This window comes from Myotis davidii, unplaced genomic scaffold (assembly GCF_000327345.1).
Source record: "Myotis davidii unplaced genomic scaffold, ASM32734v1 scaffold514, whole genome shotgun sequence".
NCBI classification, from domain to species: Eukaryota; Metazoa; Chordata; class Mammalia; order Chiroptera; family Vespertilionidae; genus Myotis; species Myotis davidii.
Genome location: NW_006286236.1, coordinates 113,204 through 138,275, shown reverse-complemented (window position 1 = coordinate 138,275; position 25,072 = coordinate 113,204). Strand labels below are relative to the sequence as shown.

The window sequence follows — 25,072 nt, the reverse complement described above, 5'->3', positions numbered from 1 at the left end:
AAATGGGAGGGAGAAGCCCCAGCAATGGTCGGGGCCAGCAAAGGTCTGACCACTCAGCCAGGAAGGAAGGTGGGAGCCCCTGACCCTCTGAGCAGCCAGGCAGTAAGGGCTCTGCCCCAAATGCTCTCAAGGCAGACCCAGGAGAGGGGCAGTGGGGGCTGCCGCTGTCCTCCGCAGGCCAGGGGGGAGGGGCATGTGACAGGTGCAGCCACAGCAAGGGCAGCCGGGGGACGCAGGGACCTCACGTGGACAGGCCACATCCGCAGGAGAGGGGCCCAGAGGCACCTGAGCACCGTCCTAGCGGGACCTGTGGCTCCTGGCGTCTGGCTGAGCCTTGCAGCAGGCCAGGCAGGCCGGGTCAGGAGGGGCTCCACAGACAGCTTCCTCCCTCCTCCCTCCTCTTCCTCCTCCTCCTCCTGCCAGAGGAGCTAATCAGCACAAGGGGGCGGAGGAAGAGGGGGCAGAGCTGCAGTGCAGTGTTGGGGAGGGGCTGTGAGTCTCGCGGGGAGGGCCATGAGCTGGGGACAGAGCTGAGAGGCTGTGGCCACTGGTCAGCAACACAAGCGTCAGGGCCTGGGGCCCGGCTGGTCCCAACACGCCGCCACCAGGACAAGCCGAGCCGCACAGGCATGGGAGCGGCTCCCAGTGACCCCTGCTCCTCGCCGGGCGTGCAGCGTGGCGTGTGGAAATGTGCCTGAAGGCCCGGGGTGAGCCTGGGCTGTCCTCTGGGCAGAGGACTGGCGGTCCCTCTGGAAGCGATATGTGAGCGCTCTGGTCCAATAAATTAAAGGCAATGCCAAAGCCCTGGCAGCCGCCTCGGGCCTGGGCCTGAGGCCGGAGGGGCGCACCTGCCCTGGCCTACATGCTGGCCCCTCCCCAGCAGCAGCCACGCTCAGAACTCGTCATCAGAGCTCAGCAAGAGAGTCTTCTCGGTGTCGCGGGCGCCGCTGAGGCTGTGGGAGCGTGAGAGGCCGTGGGCGCCGCCGTGCCAGGGCGGTGTAGTGCTGGTAGGCGGGCGAGAAGTTGTGGATGGCGTCCTGCACAATGTCGTGCGGGTTCATGGTCTCCTTGAGGCTGCTGGAGATGCTCTTCATGGGGGCGCAGCGGCCTGCGGGCGGGAGGCAGGGGGGGTGAGGGGCTGGCGCAGCAGGAGGCAAGGGGCTCGGCCCCCAGGTTGTTGTGGCTAATCAGCGATATATGCAAATTAACTCACCCCAAGGCTAGGCCATCCAACCACCCCTAGTCCTGGGACCCACCCCAAGGCTAGGCCATCCAACCACCCCTCCTGGGACAGAGGATGGGGCTCTGCACATGAGAAGGTGCAGGCAAAGAAACGGCCCTCTGGCTGGGGCGCAGGGCAGAGAGCACCCCTGAAGGGGTGGAGGTAAGCAGCAAGGGGGCTGAGTCCGGCAGGTGGGACGGGCCTGGGGTGGAGACTGGCACGATGCAGGCAGTGAGCCCAGAATGTTCCAGGGAGGCAGGCCAACCGCACAAGTGGAGGCGGAAGTGCTAGGGACGGGGATCCTGGTCCTGGCCCTGCCCCCTCTCCTGAGGGAGTGGACCAGGGACCGTTCCATCAGGGCAGCTGCAGAGGCTGGACCCCGGCGGAGCAGACACCTCCACCGGCTCCCCCGAGAGCGCGGGAGCCACCGGCTGGATAGGCTTATCTGATTCCCTCTCCCATGAACGGGCCCCACAGGCCCAGGCCACACACTGAGAGGTAAGGGAAGAGCTCACTCGCAGCCAGGTCTTCAGGCTCAAACACGTCTGCCCTTTCTGCCTCCATAGCCTCTGCCATGGACATATGAAAGGCCCTGGTTTCCCAGTAATGGGTGCCGTGCCCCAGGACCAACAGGGCATATGCCAGACGACAGGCCAGACAGAGCAGGTCTACAGAGGTGCCCGTGGTGAGGAGACTGGGCACAGAAGAACCAGGCAGAGAGGCGTGCCGGTGACAGGGACCAGGACTGACATGCAGGACAGACATGCAGACAGAGCAGAACCTACCGTAAGGACCATACGTTGGCACTGCCCACGGCCAAACCCGGGGCAAAAGCAGGGCGGGCGGGGGAGAGGGGAGAAGCAGGAGAAATAGAGAAGACAAGAGACAGCTGAGTGAACACCATGGCCCACCACCGAGGCCAGTGCATGCCACGGCCCCTGCCGCCCCCACCCCTGTCCCATCGGCACCCCAGCAGCCCCAGCTTCCCCTCGGGCCTGGGCGCACTATCCACCTACAGAGGACCCCCCTGTGGCACTCCCACTCTCTATGGGGGGACAAAGAGTGGACACCAGGATGGGGGCCGAGTTCGCCTCCGCCCCTAAATCAGGGCCCCCACACCCCACTTCTCCAGCCTTGCCTGAAACTGCTAAGCCTGTGCCTCGTGCTCCACAAACCTCTCCCCACTTCACAGACAGGAAATCGAGGCTGGGGCGGGGTTTCTTGTGCAGCCCCCATGACAGAGTCAGCTCTGCACCCATGCCAGACGGGTGGGCTGAGGGGCTGGGCTCTGTGGTTGGCGGGCCTGTGGCCGGCAGGACCACGCGGAGGGGCAAGAGCGAGCAGCAGCTTCCCCTGGCGGGCAGGGTCCACGCACAGCTGCACGGCTGCGAGTGGATGTGTTGGGGAAGATGGCCCAGGCGTCCATTAGAGCGTCTGCAGGGCCACCACGTGCAGAAATGGTTCTTAAACACTGAGACCTTCCCAGGCTCTGGGCACAAAGGGACTTTCCCAAGGGACAGGGTCTGTCAGGACCAGGTCCAGGGACATCGCCCTCAATACTGGGAAGCTGACCCTTCCAACTGGGGCCTTGGTGGGAGGCCAGTGGGCCACCAGCCGGCAGCGCTGAGCCGGCCAGCACAGTGCCTGGCCCTGACAGTGTGCGGTCAAATATGGAGAAAGCGGCCCCAGCCAGCGTGTTGGGGAAACGCGGTCGGGCCCACCAGTCACGAGGCCTGGAGTACAGGTCAGGCACCAGCAGCTGCGCAGGCATCCTGCGGCCGCCCACCAGGGAAAGAACATGGCAGGAAGGGGTGGGAGGCGAGGAGCCCGGCCGCGGGCCAGGCGGTCCTCTATACTCTTCCCAGGACACGGCTGCCCGGGCCCGGGCTGGGCATCGGTGCTGCACCTGGGGAAGTGGGTTCCCTCGCCAGCCCCGTGGGAAGGGAACTGGCAGCAGCCGAGCTCCAGGGTAGATGTGTCAGACCAGGAGGCCTCCCTTCCAGGCCCTCCCACCTCCTCCCATCATCCAAGCAGCCCCAGACTCCACTTCCTCTTCCCCTTGGGCATCCCTCCAGGCCCAGTGGCAGCAGAGGCACGGGCCCGAGAGCTGAAATCCCACCCTGTGAGGCCCGAGTCCAGATCAATGACTGCGGAACCGCTGAGGTGGGGCCAGCACGGACTTTAAGACTCCCCAGGGGGCTCTGCTCTCACCCAGGGAGGTCAGCAAGTAAAAGAAAGCTGTTCAGAGCTATTGCCGCCCAAGTCTGCTTCTGAGAGGTAATCAGGTTAAGAAAACAACAAAACACCTGAGAGACAGAGGATCCTGGGATAAACGAAGAACCGGCTCATGTCCGAAACCCTGAGGGACTTCTGTCCTAGAATCTCTGTCCTGACCGTCCCACGGGCACTGGCCTGTCAGCTTCGGGTGCTATAGACCGGCTGCCCGAGACAGGTGGGCTCGCTCCCAGGCCCTCCCTCACATGACCAGGACTCCTGGCCCTTCCACCCTGCAGGACGCCGCGGGGCAGGAGGGCCCGGCTCTCACCTTGCGCGTCCAGCCTCTTGTCGGCATAGACCTTGTAGGTGAAGGCGTGCCGCAGGGCCAGCGCCGCGAAGAACATCTCCACGCAGATGATGAAGTCCTGGTAGCCGGCAGCCACGGTGCCCTCGCCCACCGACACGCGGGCTGAGTGGATCTTGGGGATGGCCCCGCACTTCTCCAGGATGGCCAGGAGCAGGCCTGGGAGGCAAGGTGTGGGTGTCTGGCCCTGGCTGGACCGCCTTCCCACCCCCTCCTCCTCCATGCAGCGCCCCCAGTGCCCGGGGCGGTGGAAGTAGGGGCCCTGGTTGCTCCTGTGGGCAGCGTTGCCAACACAGGCCGAGGCCACTTGGAAACCCCACGCCCCCAGACCCTTTCTGGCCATGAACACTGAGACGTCACAGATTATGCGGGGTCCCCCGTGTCCCCCCACCCATGCATCAGCCTCACTGAAGCTCTGCCCTGGCTCCTAAGGCCGCTAAGGGCCCAGACTTCTGCCCGAGTGGGCACCCAGTGGATGGAGGCCCCTGTGAGCCCCAGCCTGGGATCCCTAAGGACAACCCCGTGGCCTGGGCAGGCAGGAGGAAGGGGACGAGGTCTAGGGGACAGGGCTGCCACACGGGGCCGGGCGGAGGCTCACCTTGCCAGAAGGAGAGGAAGATAACAGACTTGACCATGAAGAACTTGAGGACGGGGCTGTAGGGGCTGAGCAGCTCCCTGGTGGCGAAGTAGAAGAGGAAGAGGGCGTAGAGGGCCAGGCTGACGGAGACGTTGTAGATGATGGTCACGTACAGATAGCCGCTGGCCACGCTGCAGAAAAGGGGAGCATCCTGGCTTGGACAGACCCTCCGAGGGACGAGGAGCCCCCCCTCCTTTGTCCTGCCCCTACGCCAATCCCCATGGCTCTAGCTGTGCTCCCAAGCAGTGCTCCACAAGCCACGTGGTGATCAAAGGGGCCAAAACACGAGGCGGGTGCTGGGGTGCCTGCAGCCCGGGCCGGGCCAGGGCCCTGCCTCACGCAGAGGTGTCTAGCCACCTGCCCGCAGCTCTGGTGCCCACGCTCCTGGTGGAGGACATGGCATCCTGGCCTGGCCTGGGATGAGGGCTCAGCCGATGGTCAGACAGTGAGTGTCAGAGTGACGGGAACCCAGCCCTGCTCTTTCCAAGGTGAGCAAGTTACATCCCACTGCGCCTCCGTTTGCCACCTGCCCTGGCGGGCTGCTGTGTACCGTCCAGGTGGTGTTGCCAAGCGCATACCAGCACATGGCCATGGGGCCACTGTCCCTCACTCCCAGTGAGAGGCCTGGGCAGTTCACCAGGCGAGGCTTTCTACCCGAGGACTCAAGACGGGCCTCTCGGGCTCCAGCCCCGCTGCCTGCCTGGATGGTCACTGTTCCTTCTGCCCCGGGCGCACCCCCCTTGCCCCCCTCTGCAAAGGGGATGGATGCTGAGGGCTCCTCGAGTGCCCCTGACAGGCCAGCCTCGCAGCTCAGGGGTGCGGAGGCGCGAGGAAGGCTGGGAACATGCTTGATCTCCACTCAGAGGAGGTCCTGAGGGCGTGCGTGTGCCCAGTCTGTGGCCGCCTCCTTCCCTAAGCCAGGCATTTGCCTCTGGGCAGGGACATCTACCCTGGCACCAACACTCCCCCCGACACCCCTGCGGGGACCCGCTGCTTACTCAAAGTCACCGTCCCGGTACTTGCCAAAGGCCTGGAGGACCACGGTGCTGACAGCCATGAGCGGCTTCACCACGCAGAACTGCAGGGTGGCCTGGGGGAGAAGCCGAGAGTCAGGATGGGACAGACCACGTAACAGCACCTCCTCTGGCCGGCAGACCGGCTAGATGCCAGCCCAGGGTCCTCCCCGAGGGGACTGCTGTCTGGAGAAGGCAGAGGGAGTGAAACGATGCCAGTGTGACAGCTGAGTGAGAAGATGGGTGTGGAGGGAGGACGATGGACAGAGGAATGGAGAGGAGACAGGAAATGTGAGACAAGGGACAGGCAGAGGGGACAGCTCATTCCGAGGCCAGAGGCTGAGTGGTCAAGGGCACGGGTTCGTGCTGGACGGGCAGCACCATGAAGTGGCCAAGGAAGTGGGTGGGGTGGGGAGCAAAGCCGGGCCCTGCTCCAAGGGCTGGCCACCTGGGGAACAGGGTTGGACCAGGGCTTCATCTCGTGCCCTCGCCCACCCCCGGGGTCTGGCTCCCTGCCCCGGGCTCTGGGCCTGGGCCCAGGGTTTATACTGAGCTGGGGTCCTGCTGGGGATGGAGATGACTTAACGGGAGCACGAAACAGGAAGCAGCCCAGAGCAAAGGTCTAGTTTTGACCCCCGAGTTTGAATGTTGGCCTTGCCAGCTGCCAGAAGCTTGAGCGGCGGCCACTGAGCCTCGGGCGGACGGGACGTAAGCAGCCCCTTGTCACAGGGTAAGCCCCGGGGCACCCACGGCACCCATAATATCACTAGAATCACCTTCCTGCCCAAGTCAAATATGTCTAAGCCAGGGGCCTTCTGTGGAGGCGGGAACAGTTGGAAATTTGAATGTTGGCCTTGCCAGCTGCCAGAAGCTTGAGCGGCGGCCACTGAGCCTCGGGCGGACGGGACGTAAGCAGCCCCTTGTCACAGGGTAAGCCCCGGGGCACCCACGGCACCCATAATATCACTAGAATCACCTTCCTGCCCAAGTCAAATACGTCTAAGCCAGGGGCCTTCTGTGGAGGCGGGAGCAGTTGGAAAGGCTAATAAGCGAGTGTGGCTCCAAACAGGGCCAGGACCCTGGAGCGGAGAACGTGGCCTGTTGAACCCAAAGTTCTAGGAACCGGAGTGAGGTCTGCAGGGGAGCCCAGTGGTCAGAGCTGTGGGGTGCCACCAGGAGAGGAGTGTGTGACGGGGGGAGAGGGGTGATACTGCTGTCACACCCCACAGAACTGCCCTGGCCTTCCCACCCCACCTGAAGGAGGCGGGACCCCCACCGACAGCCCACAGGGGAGGAGCATCCCCTCGCATGGAGTGAGCCAGTGAGTGAGCGAGCTAAGAGCCGGCCACAGGCGGGGCGCCCGGTCAGCCACTTGATGCCCATGTGCCTGTGGAGCCCCAGACGTAAGCACTGTCCCCGGCCTGAGACAGAGGAGGGAACTGAGGCCCAGGGACCCTGAAGCCCAGCAGGACGCCCTGCCCTGGGACAAAGCTGCCCCCCAGGGCAGGGGGCGGGGCTTTTGTTCTCTCCCCTTTCCTACCTCTCCCAGCCACTGCCAGGAACAACGGTGGAATATCCGGAACAGCCAGCCCACAGGCCTGGGGATAATTTATAACAAGGCGGCTGGAGCTAGTGATCTGGGATCAAAACTTTGTACACAATATAATCATCAAAGAGGGCATGAGTCACAGGCGCAGGCGCCCAGCCCAGGGTAAACAATGGCCCTGATTGAGTTAGCTGCCCAAGGGCTTTGAGCTAGGAAGGATTTATACCCATTGGCAAAGGGGTTACATTGAAGGGAGATGAGAAACACGGAAGGAAGACGTGGAAGCTGACCTGGAGGCCCGGGAGGTCCAGGCAGGCTCTGTCGAGGGGGTGCCGGGCCCTGCACAGAAAAGCCAGGCCTCCAGCGGGCCAGGGACTGGCTGTGGTTCACTTCCCTGCGGGTTACTCTGGAGATGCTGGAGGGGTCGGGAGGCCCTGTGGCGGGAGCCCCAGAAGAGACTCAGTCGAGGTCGTGCTGCTGGGCATGGCACGGGACTCTCCCTCCCCAAACAAGAGACGGGGGGCTCTGTGCCAGCACCTTGCGAATGCTCTGTATCCACCACCTCACCTGTTCCTTAAACCATCCCTTGGGATAAGTAACAGTACGCACATTTGACAGAAGGACCTAAGGCTCAGAGAGGTTAAGTAATGACCCAGGTCACGGTCAGAGGAGAAGCTGGAAATCAAACTCAGATGGTCAGAGGCACAGGCCCATGCACTTCACCACCACACCGCCCCGCCCAGCCTTCCAGACCACAGGGAGGCCGCTGGGAAAACGAAAGCTGCTGCTGCCAACTGGGAAATGGGGGAGGGACTAGAGACGGCACACGCCTGGTTCGTCATGCTTTTTTTTTTTTCAATCCTCACCTGAGGATATTTTTTTAAATATATGTTTTTGTTGATTTTAGAGAGAGGAAGGGAGAGGGACAGAGAAATAGCAACACTGAGAAACATGGATTCGGCTGCCTCCTGCACGCCACCTCCTGGGGATCGAGCCCACAACCGGGGCATGTGTCGATGCTCAACCACTGAGCCACACCAGCAGGGCTGGTCTTGTATCTTTAATGCAGAAACCCTCCGTCCCTCTAGCCCCAGCCGATGAGAAGTTTTCAAACGGAGATTCTAGAATCCCCATGCACATCTTCCGATTCTCACACACACCAAGACTTGGTAAAAAGGAGCAAGAGTCTGAGACCACTTCGTGCCCAGGACGCCTCTCACTGCCCCTCCGAGCACCCCCGTGAATGCAGGGGCATCCCTAACTGTGTGGGGAGTGGGTGCTGGGGGTTGGGGGCTTGCAGGAAATGGGAACTCCAAGGTGGAGCCAGGGCAGCCTGGGGCAGGGTCCACCCAGCTGGCCTCTGCCACCCTGTCAAGCAGGGGCAGCACAGCCCCGCGGCTGCTGCTCCAGGGCACAGACCGGGCACGTGCGGGGGCACGCACCTGCTTGCAGAACCGCAGGAACCCAATGGAGTACGTCTTTCCCCAGAGGCAGCAGGTGCCATACATACAGCTGGACCTGGAAGAGACCACAGAGGGGATGGTGAGCAGAGAGCTAGGACTCGGGGAAGGTGGGGCTGGGGGACGCCCTCCCGCACATCCAGACAAGCCAGGGCACAGCAGGGTGGGGTGGGGACGGGCAGAGAGCCCAGGCAGCTTTGAGCCCGAGGCCAAGTGCAGGGAGCCAGCGGAGAGCATTTGCAGTTGCGGTAAAGCATGAGGGAGCAGGCTGCTCGGCGGCCCGCGGGGAACAAAGCACCTGAGAAGCACTGACTGTAAACAGTGCAAGAGGGAGAGAGAAGCAGGAAAAGGTGGGAAGACAGAGGAGAGAGCCGGGGAGCCCTTCCGCAAGTCCCAACGAATTGCCTTGCTCGGGAAGCTCAGGAGACACAGCAGGTCAAGGCCACAGGCGCAGAGGAGCTGCATGTCCAGCTGCCGCCGGGACAGCTCGGAGGAAGGCATGCCCGGAAGGCAGGGTGCGGGCTGCAGGGAGCTGTGTACTCACTCGATGGGCTTCCCCCGGATCTCGGACATGATGGAGCTTTCTCCCCCGAGGTACTCATAGCACAGGCTCAGGAAGTTGTAGATGACCAAGGCTGTGAAAAGAGGGTCCACAGTAAACCACTCGCATCAACAGGACGGGTCAACAGACGGCAGAACTCTGAGCGGCAACGCAGTGAAATACCAGTCACACAGCAACAGAGAGCCCTGAGGGACAGGAGCACCGCACCGGGAACTGAACCTCCGTTTTAACCAAAACCAGGCAGGACCAGTCGCATTGCTTAGGGATGCTACACACTGCTCTCACTCTACAGCATGGAAGTGATGACCTCAGAAGTCAGCTCTGTGTGGGGAGATGGGAGGACGGGAGGTTAGGGTGGGCACAGGGGGGCCTTGGGGTAGCTGGCAGTGTGCCCGCTCTGGGGTTCAACCAGGTACTGGCTTTAGAATTCATCCTATGCTCTTTTCTATTGTGTTATGGACCACGAATTTACAGCAAAACAATAAAACATTCTCCAGGGGGCTCTCAGGAGACACTCTAAGCAAGAATGAGACGGCAGCACCTCCGCTCGCTCACAACCTGCAGAGCACCTGAGCCTGCACTAAACACAGTGCGGTGCGGAAAGAGGCACACATGTCTTGAGAAGCTGGGTCAGCTCGTTCTGAGTCAGGACGCGACTGGACATCCCCACAAAGATAGAATCTGCGAGAGCGACCGCCCGCCGGCAGAGAAGTATGCTGTAAATGCTACGCCATAAATACAGCAATGCGCTGCGATGGCTCCTGGTCAGAGATGTCTGCTGGGTCAGCAAAGCGAAGGCGGCTGCCTGCAGGTGCCAGAGCGAAGGGGTGTGCCGGGAGCGAGGGGGGCGGGCGTGGAAGAAGGAGTGAGAGTGTGGAGAGGACACCACAGAGGACGGGGCCGGAGGGTCGGGGCCGGAGCAGGGAGCGAGGAGAGGCATCCAGAAAAGCACGGCCAGGGCAAGGTCAACATGGGCCCTTCTCCTCTGACCCTGCGTCCCCTGCAGCATGAAGGCCTCGGCGCAGCCCCTGGTTTGGCACTCAGGGTCTCCCCACGGGTAACGTGGTCCCTGCCCACCCCTCACTCTTCCTGCCCAGCAACGCTGGACGCCCCTTTCCCTCAGCAAGTGATTGCTTTTGCACTGGCTGTTCCCACTGCCTGGGGTGCCCCGCCCTCCGCACTCCCATCAGACACCACCTACCCCGAGAGTCTCTGGCCACCCTAGCCCAGTTCTCTCACCCACAGCCCTGGTGACGTGCAGACGCTGTGCAGACCTCAACACGAAAGCCTGGCCACACAGTCGGTGGTGAACAGTGGCCTTCAACTTGGAAAGGAAGGTATCTGGGTGCTTTTTGCCACTCACAGCTGCTCTAACCTATGAAGGGCTCATGTCTCCAGCTGGGGTGAGGGCCCCAGGGAGCACCCTCTATGAACACGACCCATAGCACCTACCACACTGTGCTGGGACTATCCCTCAGCAGACACAGAGCAGGGGTTTGCCGCCTGGGTCTGCCACTGGGTTAGCTGTGAGCCTCAGTTTCCTCATCTGTTAAATGGGGACGGGAGTCCCTACCTTCACAGGAGGCTGCGAGGTTGAAGTGAGTATGCAAAGTGTTCGGGCGAGTGGGCAACACTGCGCAGCGCTGCGTGTTGGCTGCTACCTGCCTGCCTCCCTCGGGGGCCAGCACCCCGGGACGGGCTGGGGACCCTGTGTGCTGCTGGCCCGGCACAGGAGCAGCTCGGATGTCTGGTGACTGCAGGCATCCCCACTGATCACACAACGACAAGAACTACTCGGGTACGGGAGGGGCATCTAGCCAAATCTCACGTCAGCCTGCTAGTGGCCTTTGTCCGAACCCACACGAGGCCACATGGAATGGATGTATCCAGCCCAGGCTGGGCCCAGCCATACTGTGGCCGATGGTTATTTTCCAAAGACGGCCACACCCTCTGACACTGACACAACCGCTGCATACGGTGGACCGGTGGCGCAGAAGTGATGCTTCGTGACATCTGACACTGGGATCAGAAGCCTCTTTCCTCTGTTCTTTCCCGAGACGCCTGCCCTTGAGCCCAGTCACCGTACGGGAAGCCCAGGCTGACACCCACGAGGGAGGAATCAAGGACCCAGCAGACACCAGCACCCATTGCCAAACACACGAGTGAGTCAGATTCCAGATGAATCCGCCCCGGCCGAGGCCCCGCTACCACGGGCAGGGGCACACCATGCGCACGTGCGTCCCGATGCCTGCCCGGCAGTCAGCAGAAGCAGACGGTTGTTTCACACGGGGCTGTTTGGGATCGTTACCTACAGCCATGTAAGTAGAACCTAGACATAAAACCGCCCGTGGCGTTCCCAGGGCTGCACGCTCCTCACGCTTCCCGAGGCCACATATTCCGGTCCCTCTGCCTCCCAGAGGGACCCGCTGGGGTGCCACCTTCTCCTTGGCGGCCTCCTCTGCTCTGTTGCCATGCTCACTTCCCACACGGTGAGCTCTCTGCCCATCGTCTGAAACTTCCCGGACAAGCAGCAGCGAAGTGGCAGGGAAGCCATGAATGCGGAACCAGCCCTCCTGGGTGTGGGCGTGGCTCTACCATTTGGAGCCGTAAACATGGCACGTATTCTGGCTACACTCTCTCCACCAAGATGTTTCATTTGGGCCCAGGTTCCAGGGGCTCAGAGCAGCAGGCAGGCAGCCATGCCCACACTCAGTTCTGTGCTCCAGTTCGCACTCTCACGGGATGCTCAACAGACTTCCCCAAGGGGATCAGACTTCCAGGCCCGAAAGACAAAACCCTCCAGGGAACCCCCAGGGGCCGAAGTTCATCAGCCCCTCCACACGGACCCACTCTCGCAGCCAGGCCTCCTGCCATCCACGGAGAAGAGCCCGGCGCCTGAGATCACATCCTTTCCTGTATCACATACGTCCGCACGCAGCCAAGCTCTGTGCTCAGCTGGTCAGAACTGTCAAATCTCATCCATCTCTCAGCTCAAGATTCTCGACCTTTTACCAGTGCTCTGGCCAGCGAGTCTGTAGAACACCAAGTTGGTGACGATGTCCATCAAAGAATCATGAGTGAGTCGCTAACGCGCTCTCAGAGAAGGGAGGCAAGACAGACTGTCTTCCAGATGGTCCGACCAGCCCCCACCAGGACCATCTGGACAAGCCAATCCCCCACCAGAGAGTTACGGAGCCGCCCCAGCACCCGGCCAGGGTGTTCACAATGACAAGTCCACACACCCAGGAACAACACGAAGATATGCTGCCCTGGGCGGAGGGAAAGCACCGCAGATTCGCAGTGAGGCTCTCAGCCAGCGGCCTTGTTGCCTGACTTCCCCCTGACCATGGTTTCAGTTCTGGCCCCCGGGAGGCCTCAGAGAAACAGAGTGACTCTATGCCCCCTAAATGTTCACTACAGCCTCTGTGCTGGGCTCTGTGCTGGGCCCTGGGGACACAGATGACCAAGGGGCCCACAGACACGGCCCTCCCGTGTGAAGGAGAGCGTCCAGAATGAGGAAGGGATGGTGTCTGTCTGTCTGTCTCCTGCTCTGGAGAGAGAGGTACCAGAACTTTGGGCTCCATCCTAGGCACCTAGAGAAATGCACACAGTCAGGAGAGCAGGACAGGGTGGAGAGGAAATGAGGGTTGTCCTGGGTCCTTGAGGCCTGGAGGAAAGACACTGGCACTCACTCTCTTCATCTGTGTGCCGTGACCTTGTCCAGAAGGTCAGACAGGACCCGCTTCGTCCCAGGGGTGGATCCTACGACTTCTGCTCAGTGTAAGAAACTATTCCTAAGAAACAGTCTTCAGAGGGGCAAGGCAGTGAGCTCTCTGCTAGTGGAAGCATGCAATCAGAGCTCGGCCACAACCAGGGCATGGCAGCCCCTCAACAGGCATTAACTATAAAGGGTCTGAGCAGCTGACACTTTACAGGTCCCTCCTTTCCAACCCCGAGACGCCTGACTGACTTTCTCTCCAACCAGAGCAGCCGGGAAAGGAGAGACTGTTCTCCACCCCGCCCCCCTCATCCCCAACCCCCTCCCGGACAACTGCAACAGCACAGCCTTGGGGGCCCCCAAGGCTTCTCGAGAGGCTCCCTAACAAGTGCACTCAGCAGCCTCTGCTAGCAGCCCCCGGGGCAGGCGTCCTCATTAGCTCCCCCGCCCCCCACTACAGGTAAGCGAGGCACCCCTCTGCTCCACAGACACTCCCTGGGCCCCATTCTGTGCCCTGGGTGCACCTGGCCATCGCCAGCTCACTCCTCCAGGCGCCTTCCGCACCTAAAGCAGCCCCAGGACCTCACTGTCCTTGCTACACAGACACTGTTATTTGTAAAGACTCGGGCATTCGTATTTCAGGTAACTCACGGATGAGCCCGGGAAACTGAGTTTTGACCACTTGGGACAGAAATCTCTGCTCAGTAAAGAGGGCCTCAGGACTTTCTTTCCTTTTTTCAGGGACTGATGATCACTTCAGACAATAATGGGCACAATGCGCTAGAGCCATGGCGACGGGCTCTGCCCAACGCAAAAGGCCCTGGGATGCTGCCAGGCGGGTCCTTCCCACCCCCACCCCCTATGCCATGTCTGTCCTTTGCTGGTCCTGCTTCCTGCCACCTGGAATGCCCTTTCTGTCTCTCAGGACCTCTGCTGGTTCCTTCTGCAAACCTCTTTATTCTGATCAGCTGAGCTCCTGTGAGTCCTGGCAGCACATGGCCCCCCGGCCTTCTGTGGCGTGTTTGCGGCCCGTGGCCGGGTTCATTCTGGCTACACTCTCTCCACCAAGATGTTTCATTTGGGGCCAGGTTCCAGGAAGCGAACCTTGTCCAAAATCTGAAACTGGGTGAACGAAGCCTCATTCTTTAATTGTTTCATCCAGGCCTGTAAAACCTCTTCCCCTGACAAGAGTTCTTATTTTTCACTGAGAAACTCATCCTGTGTTCCTTCACCAAGCCTGGCATAGGGCAACCCCGGGCCTGGGAGCCCCAGGCAAGCCTGGCCTCCGGCAAGCACCTGGGAAATCCTGGGCCAGTTTCTTAGCCTCTCCAATTCCTTCCCACGGTTGTAAAATGGGGGTGATATGTATTCCTCCGGGTCACTGGGAGGTGAGAATGAGCTAAGCCTAATGGAAAATAGGTGGTAAAGCTGTGAGCCCACACCACGTTACTGGGAAAACAGTGCTGTGTAAAGCAACCGGAAGCCCTCTCTGCACCCTGGCCTCCTGCACCCCTGGATCAGCTCCCCAGCTCCTCAGGCTGCCTCAGAGTTGTCTCTAGGAGCAACCTCCCACGCCGACCACAATCAAACACTAAATGCAGGGAAGGGGCTGGTTCCCCGTTACTCCAGCCTGGCGCTGCGTGTGAGCTGCGGTGTGAGTTACAGCCCTCACCAGATGGTAGGTACTCGGTCAGAGGGACCCTGGGCTAGCCATTTACTTCTCTGAGACGCGCCCTCTCCTTGGAAAATGGCAATATTACTACCCACTCAAGCTGTTTATCTCCACTCTCCTCTCCCCCTCCCCTCCCCCCACAATGCCACTAAGATGAGAGTGAATCGGTGGAAAAGTCCAAGCCTTCAAGGACAAGGAGATGGCACCGGAGGCAGCCGACAGCAACGCTGACGAAAGCTCTGGGATGCAGCATCGTCAGCTGGCCCCTGACCGGGAGGGCCCAGGACTGCGGGGGAAGGTGCCGATGGAAAACGTGGCTGCAAGTCTGCGCGGCCTTCACTTTCCTGGCCGGTGGGGACAGCTCCTTCCTCAGAGAACTCAGCTCAGCCGAGGGCAGCAACGCGGACACTTGCAGAAAACAGATGAGGTCTGAATGCGAAGGGCGAGGTGTCCAGGTCCCTTCCCCCAACTGCACCCTTAACTCAGCGTGCCCAGCTTTCACCACCCAGAGAACATTATATCTGGGGAAACAGGCCCAGGATAAAAAAATCTTCATCGAGTGCCTGTCCCCACCACTGCGTAAAAATGGCACAGGAAAGCCGTGTCCTGTCACCCAACTGGGAGGCCGCAGTGTAAGCCCCACGCTTCAATACAAAGAATAGCCAAGGACACCAGACACTTGAGGAGCGCTTCCAACACAAAGGTCAAAGGCCAAGACAAACAAACAGGGAAGTCAGGAGACCGAGATAATGCAGGAAACAGAAGAAAACTGCAATTAGCTCCCGGGAAGGGGAGATCCTCTCTCCCACACCAAGCACAAGGGACTATAAAATAGAACAGGAAAGAGAGCCTGACGCTTTACAACACGATAAAGAAAACAAAACCTTCCGTAGGAAAGCTCAAAGGCAAATATTTAAAAGCTCCTGGGAAATAGAACAAAAGAAACCATAAAGAAAACTTAAAGGTCAATCCAGAAGTGCAACATCCTACCAACAGGAATTCTGGAAAGGAGGAATAAACGGGGGGGGGGGGCAGGGGGGGACAAAGGAACATGCAAGAACATTCTCGGCTCTCAGGACATGGGCTTCCACGTGAAGGCCCACCGGCCACCCCGCACAGTGAATATCCCGCCGCCTCTGAGATTTCAGAACACTGGGCGCAAAGACCATGAGCAAAGGGGAAAGCAGGTCACACACAGACATTAAGAGTCAGAACCCAGCCCTGGCCTGTGGTTCCGTTATTTAGGGTGTCATGCCACCATGCCAAGGTTGTGGGTTCGATCCCTGGTCAGAGCACATAGAACAATTAACCAATGAATGCATAAATAAATGAAACAACAAAATGACGTTTCTCTCCTCTCTCTCTCTCTCTCTCAAGTCCATTTTTAAAAAAAGAATCAGAATCCAGCAGACTTTCCGAAAACAATGCTGGAAGCTGAAAGACTGAAAAACCTGCCTTCAGAATTCAGAGGGAGAGTAATTTCCATCTTAGAATTGTACTCCCATTGACAACTAACCAAACAGAACAATATAATATATATTTGTAGACAATTTTCAGATTTCAAAAAACAGAACCCCCATGCACCCTTTTCTCAGGAAGCTCCTGGGAGCCGAGCTCTAACCAAGACAGGGCGAATCACCAAGGGAAAATGGCCCCAGGGGGCAGGTGGTCAGCACAGGCGCTGCTAGGGGAGCAGGGTTCCCAGGACGCTGGGAGGGAAGACCCAGGGCAGCTGCCGGGCAGGAGGAGGCCAGGCCAGCCCAGAGCAGGAGGCAGGGCGTCAGGAGGAACAGCACCGAGGAAACCCCAGAGCGAAGGGACATGCACCTCCCTTTAGAGAAGGCATGCTTCTAATCAGGGAAGCGTTCGGGAACAAAGTGATGACAGATACAGAGAAAACAGTAAACCAAACAGCAAGACAAGCGGCAGCAGAGGAAAAGCACAAGGAAATGTCATCCCGAGGCACCTGCAGGCTCAGCTCTGAACAATGTTTACAGACATGGGGCAGCGCACACACGAAATGCGGACTTAGAAACGCCTGTCACCTTAACAAGATGAAGGAGCAAAAGTGTGTGGGCGTGCACAGCCCGAGGTGAGCACCTGAGTCCCAAGCCTCCCAGAGGAAGTCTGCTACTAAACACTACGTGAAACTGGAAAATCCAGAAACAACAGGCTACGCACGTTTTTTAGGTTATTCAAGGGAAAAAAAGTTTAAGGAGTTGAAAGTGCCCTGGCCGGGTAGCTCCATTGGTTAGATGATCATCCTGATTTTAAAAAAATAATAACAATTTAAAAAGTTGCAAGTGCAATGAACTTGGGAGTCAGAGGAGTTGGGGCAGCTTGTTTCATCCATATGCATGTATGACTTTAATAAAAATAAAATGTTCATTGTTTTAATTTTGTTAAAAAGAAAAGCAAATGTCGCCTAATGGCCAGCAGAGGTCTGGCTACTGTTAAGTAGGAGTTCCTTGGCCCAGTCCATCCACTCCTGCCCCTTCCCCGTCTCAGGAGACTGGGAGGAAAGGGAACGCATGGGGGCCTCTTTTTGAACTGTAAGGGACACGCAGCCACCACGCCTGCTGGGGGCAGGTACTGCGGAACTGCAGGGCTTGTAGATACAAAAACTATGGGAGAGGGTCCCAGGCACGGAGCAGAGGTGCGGGAAAGGGCGAGGCAAGGGCGCCACCCGCGGACACCGAGCTTGTGAACGCTGGTGGCCTGTATTTCAGCAGCGGCTGAGGCCCTGTTTGTAAACTGCCTGGGAGGGGCCCAGGGACAATAGCGTTGCTAGGAGACGCAGACTTCTTACAAAGGACCTTTCTGTAGCTGGGAGGAAGGTCTGGACAGGCAGGGGCTGAACAAAGAGGCTTCTGGAGTGGGAGGAGCCGCCAACCATCTGCTGCCACATCTGGGGCTGGGGCCGGAGCAAGGGCAATGCGAAGGCTCCCTCGCTGTGCCCCCTTCTGCCATGCACCCCAGTCTGCAGGGCCTGTCCCCCGACCGTACAGGGGAGGCTCCCTGGGCAGGGCAGAGCCTTTTTATTCTGAATGAACAAGATGCAGAGGCTGCGCCAGGCGAGGCTGGCAGGGGAATGGAAAAGGATTCTTGGCCTCACCTTCTCCAACCCCAACCTCTGTGGCTCCCGAGGTACCAGAGGTTTTGCTGGGGGCCCTGCTGCTTCCAGGAATATCAGGCACTAGAGCCCCACCTGCCTCAGCACCCCCACCTGGCAGGGCGAGGCAGGGACACCAGCAGGGATTTTCATGAGGCTACATGTGGATGAACACAGGCACAGAGCAGGTGTTTCACCAAGTCCCTTCTTCATTCCAAACATCCAGAAGGAGGGAACACCTACCATGTGCCCAGCGCTGTTGGCACTGCCCTCAGGAAGGGGAGAACCAACCAGGCACTTCGCTGCACACTGCGTGCTGCGGACCGGGTCTGGGAGGGGACACCGCGGTCCAGATGGAGGAGGGGGAGCCCACGGAGAAGAGCTCTGCGGGCACTGGGCAAACACCCGGTTTGCCAGGCCAGAAGGGAGGCCGGTGTGGCTGAACGGACAGGTGGGTGGGGTGTTAGGCATCTGAGTTTCCTCACCAAATCCAAAGGCGTTTCCTGTGCCTCTGAGTGCTCAGGGACACACGGGTTCAAAACAGAGCAGAAACAGACTCCAGTTTCTCGGGGGACGAGCATGAAGCCCAGGGCCAAGGACCAAGCCCTCCCAGGTCAGGGAAGCTGACAGGCAGGCGGTCATGGTCAGAGCTGCCTGGTCACAGCACAAGGAAAACCGCATCTGGTCACTTTACCAGGAACCAGCAGTGCAGGTACAGGAGACGGGGAACACACGACCCTGAGAGGGGGCGAGCATCAGAAGGGATCTTGAATCCAAGGACCCCTACTCCCCAACCTGCTGGGCTGTGGCCTGTCCTGGGGCCTCTGGCCCCTCCGTCACCCACAGCCCATGTAGAGAGCTTTGTAGCCTGCAATTTCGCATCATATTTTTAGGCATCAACAGTAATAAAGATCTAAATTTCCCTGTGTGGCCTGCAAGGCTGTGTATGTCCCTGTCCCTGGCTCCCAGTGCAATCCCTCCTCCAGCCACCAGCCCCCCACAGCCACCCCACCCTGGCTGGGCACACGGGGACTCCTCCCTCCCCTCAATTTAGCTCTCCGCTCAGCCAAGAATGGACTCTCCTCCTCGCCCTCCCTCTGACAGGCACCAGCTCATTCTCCAAGCCTCAGGCCAGGACCACTGGGCCCCGGTGAGAGAGGCTGCCTGCCCTGCGGTAACTGTGCAGGTGGCACAGACTCCTGGGGGGCTGGCTGGTCAGGGCCTGGTGTGCCTGGAGCTCAGTGCCAGAGCTGGTGATGCTCCCACATCACATGCAAGAGCAGAGGCCCCCAAAAGGCAGTGAGCCACCTTCTTGGGTGGCACAGTAGAGCTCCTCCAGGGACAAAGCCCTCAGACTTAAGGCACATGGGGAGGGAGGCCCCGCCCTGCCCGCACTGCCCCACAGACTCCCGGATAAATCCCAACCCATCTGACCTGGAGCTTCTATCTACAGACAGATCGCTCATTTGCTGCCTGTGCACCCGCCTGAGACACCAGAGCTGAGAAAGGGGACACGGGGAAGGGGGGGAGGGTCCCTGCTTCCAGGCGTCTGTGACGCTGCTCTGGGAGCCCCATCACAAAGGGCATCTGAAGGTGAGACTCTGGCCACACCTGTGCTGTCACCTGTCGCTCTAGGCCTGGATGGAGGGTAAAAAAGCGAGGGGTGGCCCCGCGAGGAAAAACCAGGAGAGGGCCCATGGCTCCCAGACGCCAGGTAGGAGGGGTGCGCTGCCCACGCCGGCCTCCCTGGTGCGTGCCCACACGTCCTCACCCTCATAGCAGTCGCGCACGGTGCCGAAGTACACGTAGTACTGGTCGTTGGTGAAGAAGAGGAGGCTGAGCCAGGAGTCGAAGGCGTAGATGGGCACGATGAAGAGGATGCGCACGATGTAGCGCTGCTCGTTGGGACAGCTGTAGCAGCGCAGGTGCATGTAGATCTGCGGGCAGAGGAGCAGTGTCAGGGAGGAGGAGGCGGGCCGAGGGGTCTAGCTCAGCCACTCACTAGATCTGTGACTGAGTTATCCCACCCTGCGCCTCAGCCTCCTCCACTGCAAAAGGGGACGATGAGTGAGAGGCTGCTGCGAGCATCAGACCCCGGGGTGCAGAAAGCCTGTGGGGGTGCAAGCGGTGGTGCCAAGGCCGGCCTCACATGCCCGAGACTGTCCACATCCAAGGGGGAATCCAGCTGTAACAAGCACCCTGGGACCCTCCTGCTCGGCCAGGTTTGTGTGGTGCAAAGAGGTTTTCAGTGTGTGTCCCCACCCCACCTCCCTAAACACCTGGCCCCTGGGCCATGGAGCTCACTCACAGGTGAGGGGGTGGGTGCCCACCCGCCCCATCCCCTAACTAACGTATGACGGGGCAGACGGGACCCCACTTCTACGCAGAGTGGATGCTCTCCCTGGCCGCGTGGCTGCAGTGATGTCCTCACCTGTCTGACCTTCCCAGCTGGAACAGAGGCAGCGCTCCTGCCGCACAGGCAGTTGGGAGAATGAATGCGGCTTTTAGAAAGTGTGTGTGTGTGGGGGGGGGAATAAAAGTTGCCCACAAATGCCAAGACCTGCTCTAGCCACGATCCTCGTCCCAGCCCGAGTCTCCCATCCCAGCTTCATGACTTCACACTTGGCCCAGCCGAGCCCAGGGCTCGGGAGGAAAGGAACAAAATATTCCCCATCTGCAATGAGCAACTGGGTTCTAGAACGGATGGGGAACACAGGGCAGCAGGAGAGGAGCTGAAAGGGGACCCAAAGCTCAGCCTCCATCTTTGCTGGAAACCTTCAAACCTCTCCTTGCTCAGGCAGCCAAGGCCCGTCTCAGGCCACACCAGGCTCCTCTGGACCTGTGAGCACGGGGGACAGGACACTGACTTCTACCCCAGCTCTGCCAACGACTAAGTAAATAGGCTCGTCCCCTCCCTTCTCCCTCTCTGGGTCCCAATTTTTTCATCTGCGAAGGGGTCACTGCAGCTAGGTGCTCACGCACAGTCCCCCAGCTCCCTGCAGCTCAGGGTGGACACGGGACTGACATCAGGTGCTCACGCACAGTCCCCCAGCTCCCTGCAGCTCAGGGTGGACACGGGACTGACATCAGGTGCTCACGCACAGTCCCCAGGCCCCCAGCAGCTCAGGTGGACATGGGACTGACATCAGGTGCTCATGCACAGTCCCCAGGCCCCCAGCAGCTCAGGTGGACATGGGACTGACATCAGGTGCTCATGCACAGTCCCCAGGCCCCCTGCAGCTCAGGGTGGACACGGGACTGACATCAGGTGCTCACGCACAGTCCCCAAGCCTCCTGCAGCTCAGGGTGGACACGGGACTGACATCAGGTGCTCACGCACAGTCCCCCAGCTCCCTGCAGATCAGGCTGGCCACGGGACTGACATCAGGTGCTGACGCACAGTCCCCCAGCTCCCTGCAGATCAGGCTGGCCACGGGACTGACATCAGGTGCTGACGCACAGTCCCCCAGCTCCCTGCAGCTCAGAGTGGACATGGGATTGACATCAGGTGCTCACGCACAGTCCCCAGGCTCCGTGCAGCTCAGGCTGGACACGGGACCAGTTCTGGCCCAGGGACAGTGAGCAAAGAAATGAGTGTCGTTTCTGGATCTTGAAAGGTGAATACCCAGAGTGCCTCCCACGTGACCCTCCTCTCCGTGGTCAGGTGCTGGAGCCACAGGTGGACCTGAAGCGCACTGGGCTGGGATGTGAGCGGGGAATCAATCCCCTTCTCCCAGAGGAGCCCGGAGATCACGGGGTTCACTTACTGCTGCAGCATCGCCTGCCCGCGCCTAACTAACACCTTTCGGACTAGAAACCGCGCAGGATCCTCTAGCCTTCGGGCTCAGGGACTCCCGACTGGCCGGTACCTGGTGGCAGGTGATGAGCAGTGCCGTCCAGACAAAGAAACCGGAGATGGCCTGCGCGGCAGTTGTCATCAGGAACACGGGCTGTTCCATGGCTGTGGGGCTGCCCTCGGGGACTTCGGAGACGCTGGGCGAGGCTGCCGCCATCGTGGGCGACACTGGATCTGGGGCCAGTGCGGCCCCCCTCACTGTCATGGTGCCCGGCAGCAGGGGCTCCCTGAGAGAAACCGTGGGAGTGAGCGAGGAGCTGGCCTAGAGAGAGGAAATCACAATATTAGCCTCCTCCCAGCCAGGGCCAGTGCTGGAAAGAATCTCCCAGAGTCCTATGTCCACCTTCAAAACGTGCCCGGACTCTGACCAGGCGTCACCCTGGCCCCAGCCATCACGCTGGAGCCAGCCTCATCTTGTCCCCCCTGAATTAATGGAACAGGCTCCTCACCAGTCTCCCTGCTTCTGCCCTTGTCTCTGCTGTCCAGCCCCACACAGCAGCTGTGTGAGCCTTCTAAGATGTCAGCCAGACTGGCCTCTCCTCTGCTCAGAACTCCAAAACCTCCCATCGCCTTCGGAGCAGAAGCTGCGTCCCTCCCGTGGCCCACACGACTGCCCTCCGTGGCTCTGGTTGTTTCTCATCTCCTGCAAGTCCCACCTGATCCTCTACTCCAGTCACGGCCTCCTGCTGCCCTCAGATGTGCCACAGCCTGCCCCGGCTGCAGACCTGCGCACGCCTCTCTGCCCAGCTCTTCCTAGGACCCTGTGGCCCCTGCTGAAATGGATGCGACTCGGAGCGTGTGGGCATTGGGAAGAGCCCTAGCTGGAGCGCAAGGCCCAGGTGCCCACCGACCCGCCCTGTGTCCCACAGGTTCACTGGCCCCGGACGGCCTCTGCTGTCTGACCCTGAAAATGGCCAAACCCCCAAACCCCAACAAGCTCAGCCTGAACCCCGAGGGCAGCCCATCTGACCTCTCACCATTTCCAAGGCTCAGCCAGAGCTGAGCCTAACGGGAGCTTTCCTTGGGCCTTCCTGGGTGCACCCGGGCCCATCGCCTGACCTGCTGATGTCTCCCCACGCTTCCCGGCTCTGTCCCCCATTCTCTCCAATGCTGCCAGCATCCTCTGCCACCATCTATACCATGTGTGCTCTTAGCTGTAAGTTTCACCCCCTGAGAGCCCTTTACATTTCTATTTTCCTGTAAAAATAAATGACTTCAACACACCGACCAGGAGATATATCTAGATTAGAAACCAAAAATGGAGAAGACATCTATATAAAGAAACTAAAAAATGGAATTGTCTATATAAAGATTGGTGACAAGCTTTGAAAAAAGAGACACAGTGACAAGTCTAAGAATAGTTTCTGTAAGAATGATTGCAAAATTGAAAACCAGTGCCAGAAATATTTCTTTAAAAAGGAGACTTGGGCCTGGCTGGTGTTGCTCAGTGGTTTGATTCCCAGTCAGGGCACATGTCCGGGTTGCTCAATCCCCAACAGGGGGCGTGCAGGAGGCAGCCAATCAATGAGTTTCTCTCATCATTGATGCATCTCTCTCTCTCCCTCTCCCTTCCTCTCTGAAATCAATAAAAATGTATTTAAAAAAAATTTTTTTTAAAGAGGAGACTTGGGTTGTAAATCATTATCTTTGCCTATAACCCCAAATTAAATGAACAAACGAGAATCGAAGGGGGATGGGAGGAGGTGGTACAAAGACGCCAAAATCCTCACCTTCTGAGCGAGAGTGTGTCGGAGGCTGCTCTGCTCTAAGGCTGTGCTGAGAGGCCCCTGTGTCGTCTCCCCAGCCAGGGCAACTCTGGGCTCTGCCCCTGCCCACAGGGGGCACACCAGCCAGCCTCTCCCTGGGGCCTTGTCGCTCACACTCTAGTGCCTCTCTCTTAACCCCAGAGTGACACTAACGCTCAGAGCTCTCTCGCTTTCCCCGTGTAGGTCGCCCGCTTCACACCGAGAGACCCACTCAGGGGGGCTCACCCCGAATCAGAGCCAGGGCTCCAACGCAGGTCCTATGGACACGCCGTCTCCCACCGGCCTGGAGGCCCACAGGAGCCGCCCCCTACGGCAGAGCCTCCTGCAGACAGGGCCCCGCCTGTCCTGCCGCAGCTGGCGCTGTCCTCACAGGAAGGGGAGGGCCTCGCCGGGAAGGGTGGCCAGGCGCTGGGAGGCTTCTGTGGCCGGACCCACGCCCGCCATGTTGTTGCGCCATGCCCTGTGGTTTACAAATCATTTCCCCAAACATAGTATCTAGTTTTTTCTCACAGCAACTTTGAAGTAAGTAACATTTTCTCCAACTGAGAGATGAGAAAAATCATGTGGAACTTGGTTTTGCAGTCTCCTGGGGTGGCACGGAATGATTTGAAGGTTTTCATAATATCCCTCCGAAGTACTTGATGCAATATTAGGGTTTTTTGATAAGTTTCTTTTTTATTTTTTTAAATATATTTTATTGATTTTTTACAGAGAGGAAAGGAGAGAGATAGAGATAGAGAGTTAGAAACATCGATGAGAGAGAAACATCGATCAGCTGCCTCCTGCACATCCCCCACTGGGGAAGTGCACGCAACCCAGGTACATGCCCTTGACCGGAATCGAACCTGGGACCCTTCAGTCCCCAGGCCGACGCTCTACCCACTGAGCCAAACCGGTTCCGGCTATAAGTTTCTTTTTTTTTAAAATATGTTTTTATTGATTCTGAGAGAGAGAAAGGGAGAAGGAGAGAGAGACAGAAAAACATGGATGAGAGAGAATCATTCATCGGCTGCCTCCTGCACGCCCCTGCTGGAGATCGAGCCCACAACCCGGGCATGTGCCTTGACCAGGAATGGAATCAGTGACCTCTTGGTGCATGAGACAACACTCAACCCACCGAGCCACACGTGCCGGACATCTGATGCCATATTCTGGCTCAGACGCAGGCCCCTGGCCCCCAGGAGAGGCAGGCGATGGTGGCTCCTCAGAGGCCGTCTCCCAGAGCTGGCCTAGCTTGGTGGCCCAGGATGGCACACCATGCCAGATCTCACCAAATGTTCACAGTGTGCGTCTGTTGGGAGGTGGGGGGATAGACACTGGGGTCCCATCCTTTCACACTCAAGACAGGCACCTACCTGGGAAATATCTCTTGCCTGCCCAGGTCTCACAAGGAAGCAGGACACTGGCCTGGCACAGCCCCCAGGCCTGGGGAAGGCACGGATGACGCTGGCTAGGTAGCCCCTTCACTCTCCTGGGAAAAGGGGTTCAGAGAAGGGCCTCCAAGGCTCCCCTTTTCCAATGCAGTCCCGGCACCCTGATGTGGGGAAGAAGCACAGGATGGAGCTCGGAACCCCGGATGCTCTAGCAGGCCCCCTATTTTCTTAATGGACCAAATATGAAACTTTCGCCAGGGACGCGACACAGAGCCCTGAGGGGAGATGCTGGGATCATCTTTCCAACAAACATGTCCCGAGGCCGCTGGACACAGTGCTGAGCACCCAGCCTCAGCCTCAAGGAACTCACCTGCTCTACACGACAGGGGCGACCTGGAGGCCTGGCCCACTGCCCGGCAGAGGGAGTGCCCAGCAGGAAGGGAGCTGCAGGCAGCGTCACTGCCTTGGCCACAGCTGGGGGCGGGTCAGGGAAGGCTGCAAAGTGGTGGGACTTTGGGGCAGTCTGTAAGTGGCACAACCTCGCCTCCGCTTTG

General features: G+C 59.3%; 1 protein-coding gene and 1 long non-coding RNA gene across 3 annotated transcripts; one reads left to right on the top strand and one right to left on the bottom strand.

The window, feature by feature from the left end:
* Positions 1 to 6: 6 nt before the first annotated feature.
* On the bottom strand, positions 7 to 24,683 carry TMEM184B (transmembrane protein 184B). Of its 2 annotated transcripts, XM_015559842.1 has the most exons (10): positions 24,501 to 24,683; positions 21,393 to 21,641; positions 19,295 to 19,460; positions 9,004 to 9,094; positions 8,442 to 8,517; positions 5,439 to 5,530; positions 4,402 to 4,571; positions 3,768 to 3,962; positions 2,008 to 2,028; positions 7 to 1,108 (listed from the first exon to the last, which is right to left on the bottom strand). In XM_015559842.1, exons 2-10 carry the CDS (start codon positions 21,582 to 21,584, stop codon positions 906 to 908), a joined length of 1,206 nt encoding a protein of 401 aa, XP_015415328.1. In that variant the 5' UTR covers positions 21,585 to 21,641; positions 24,501 to 24,683; the 3' UTR covers positions 7 to 905. The 2 variants fall into 2 exon arrangements, with proteins under 2 accessions (XP_015415328.1, XP_015415327.1); XM_015559841.1 differs by lacking the exons at positions 2,008 to 2,028; positions 24,501 to 24,683.
* On the top strand, positions 909 to 10,672 carry LOC107182078. Its single transcript, XR_001512795.1, has 3 exons — positions 909 to 998; positions 3,180 to 3,197; positions 10,663 to 10,672. It is a non-coding gene; the product is annotated as an uncharacterized LOC107182078 (long non-coding RNA).
* Positions 24,684 to 25,072: the final 389 nt, after the last annotated feature.

Bases quoted from the DNA above. Each gene is read 5' to 3' on its own strand.
- TMEM184B (XM_015559842.1), bottom strand. From the start codon at position 21,584: ATGACAGTGAGGGGGGCCGCACTGGCCCCAGATCCAGTGTCGCCCACG. The intron at 3,963-4,401 runs GTGAGCCTCCGC...CTTGCCTCCCAG, and splicing joins CTTCCTCTCCTTCTGGCAAG to GCCTGCTCCTGGCCATCCTG. The intron at 1,109-2,007 runs GTAGGTTCTGCT...TCCCGCCCGCAG, and splicing joins GCCAACGTATGGTCCTTACG to GCCGCTGCGCCCCCATGAAG.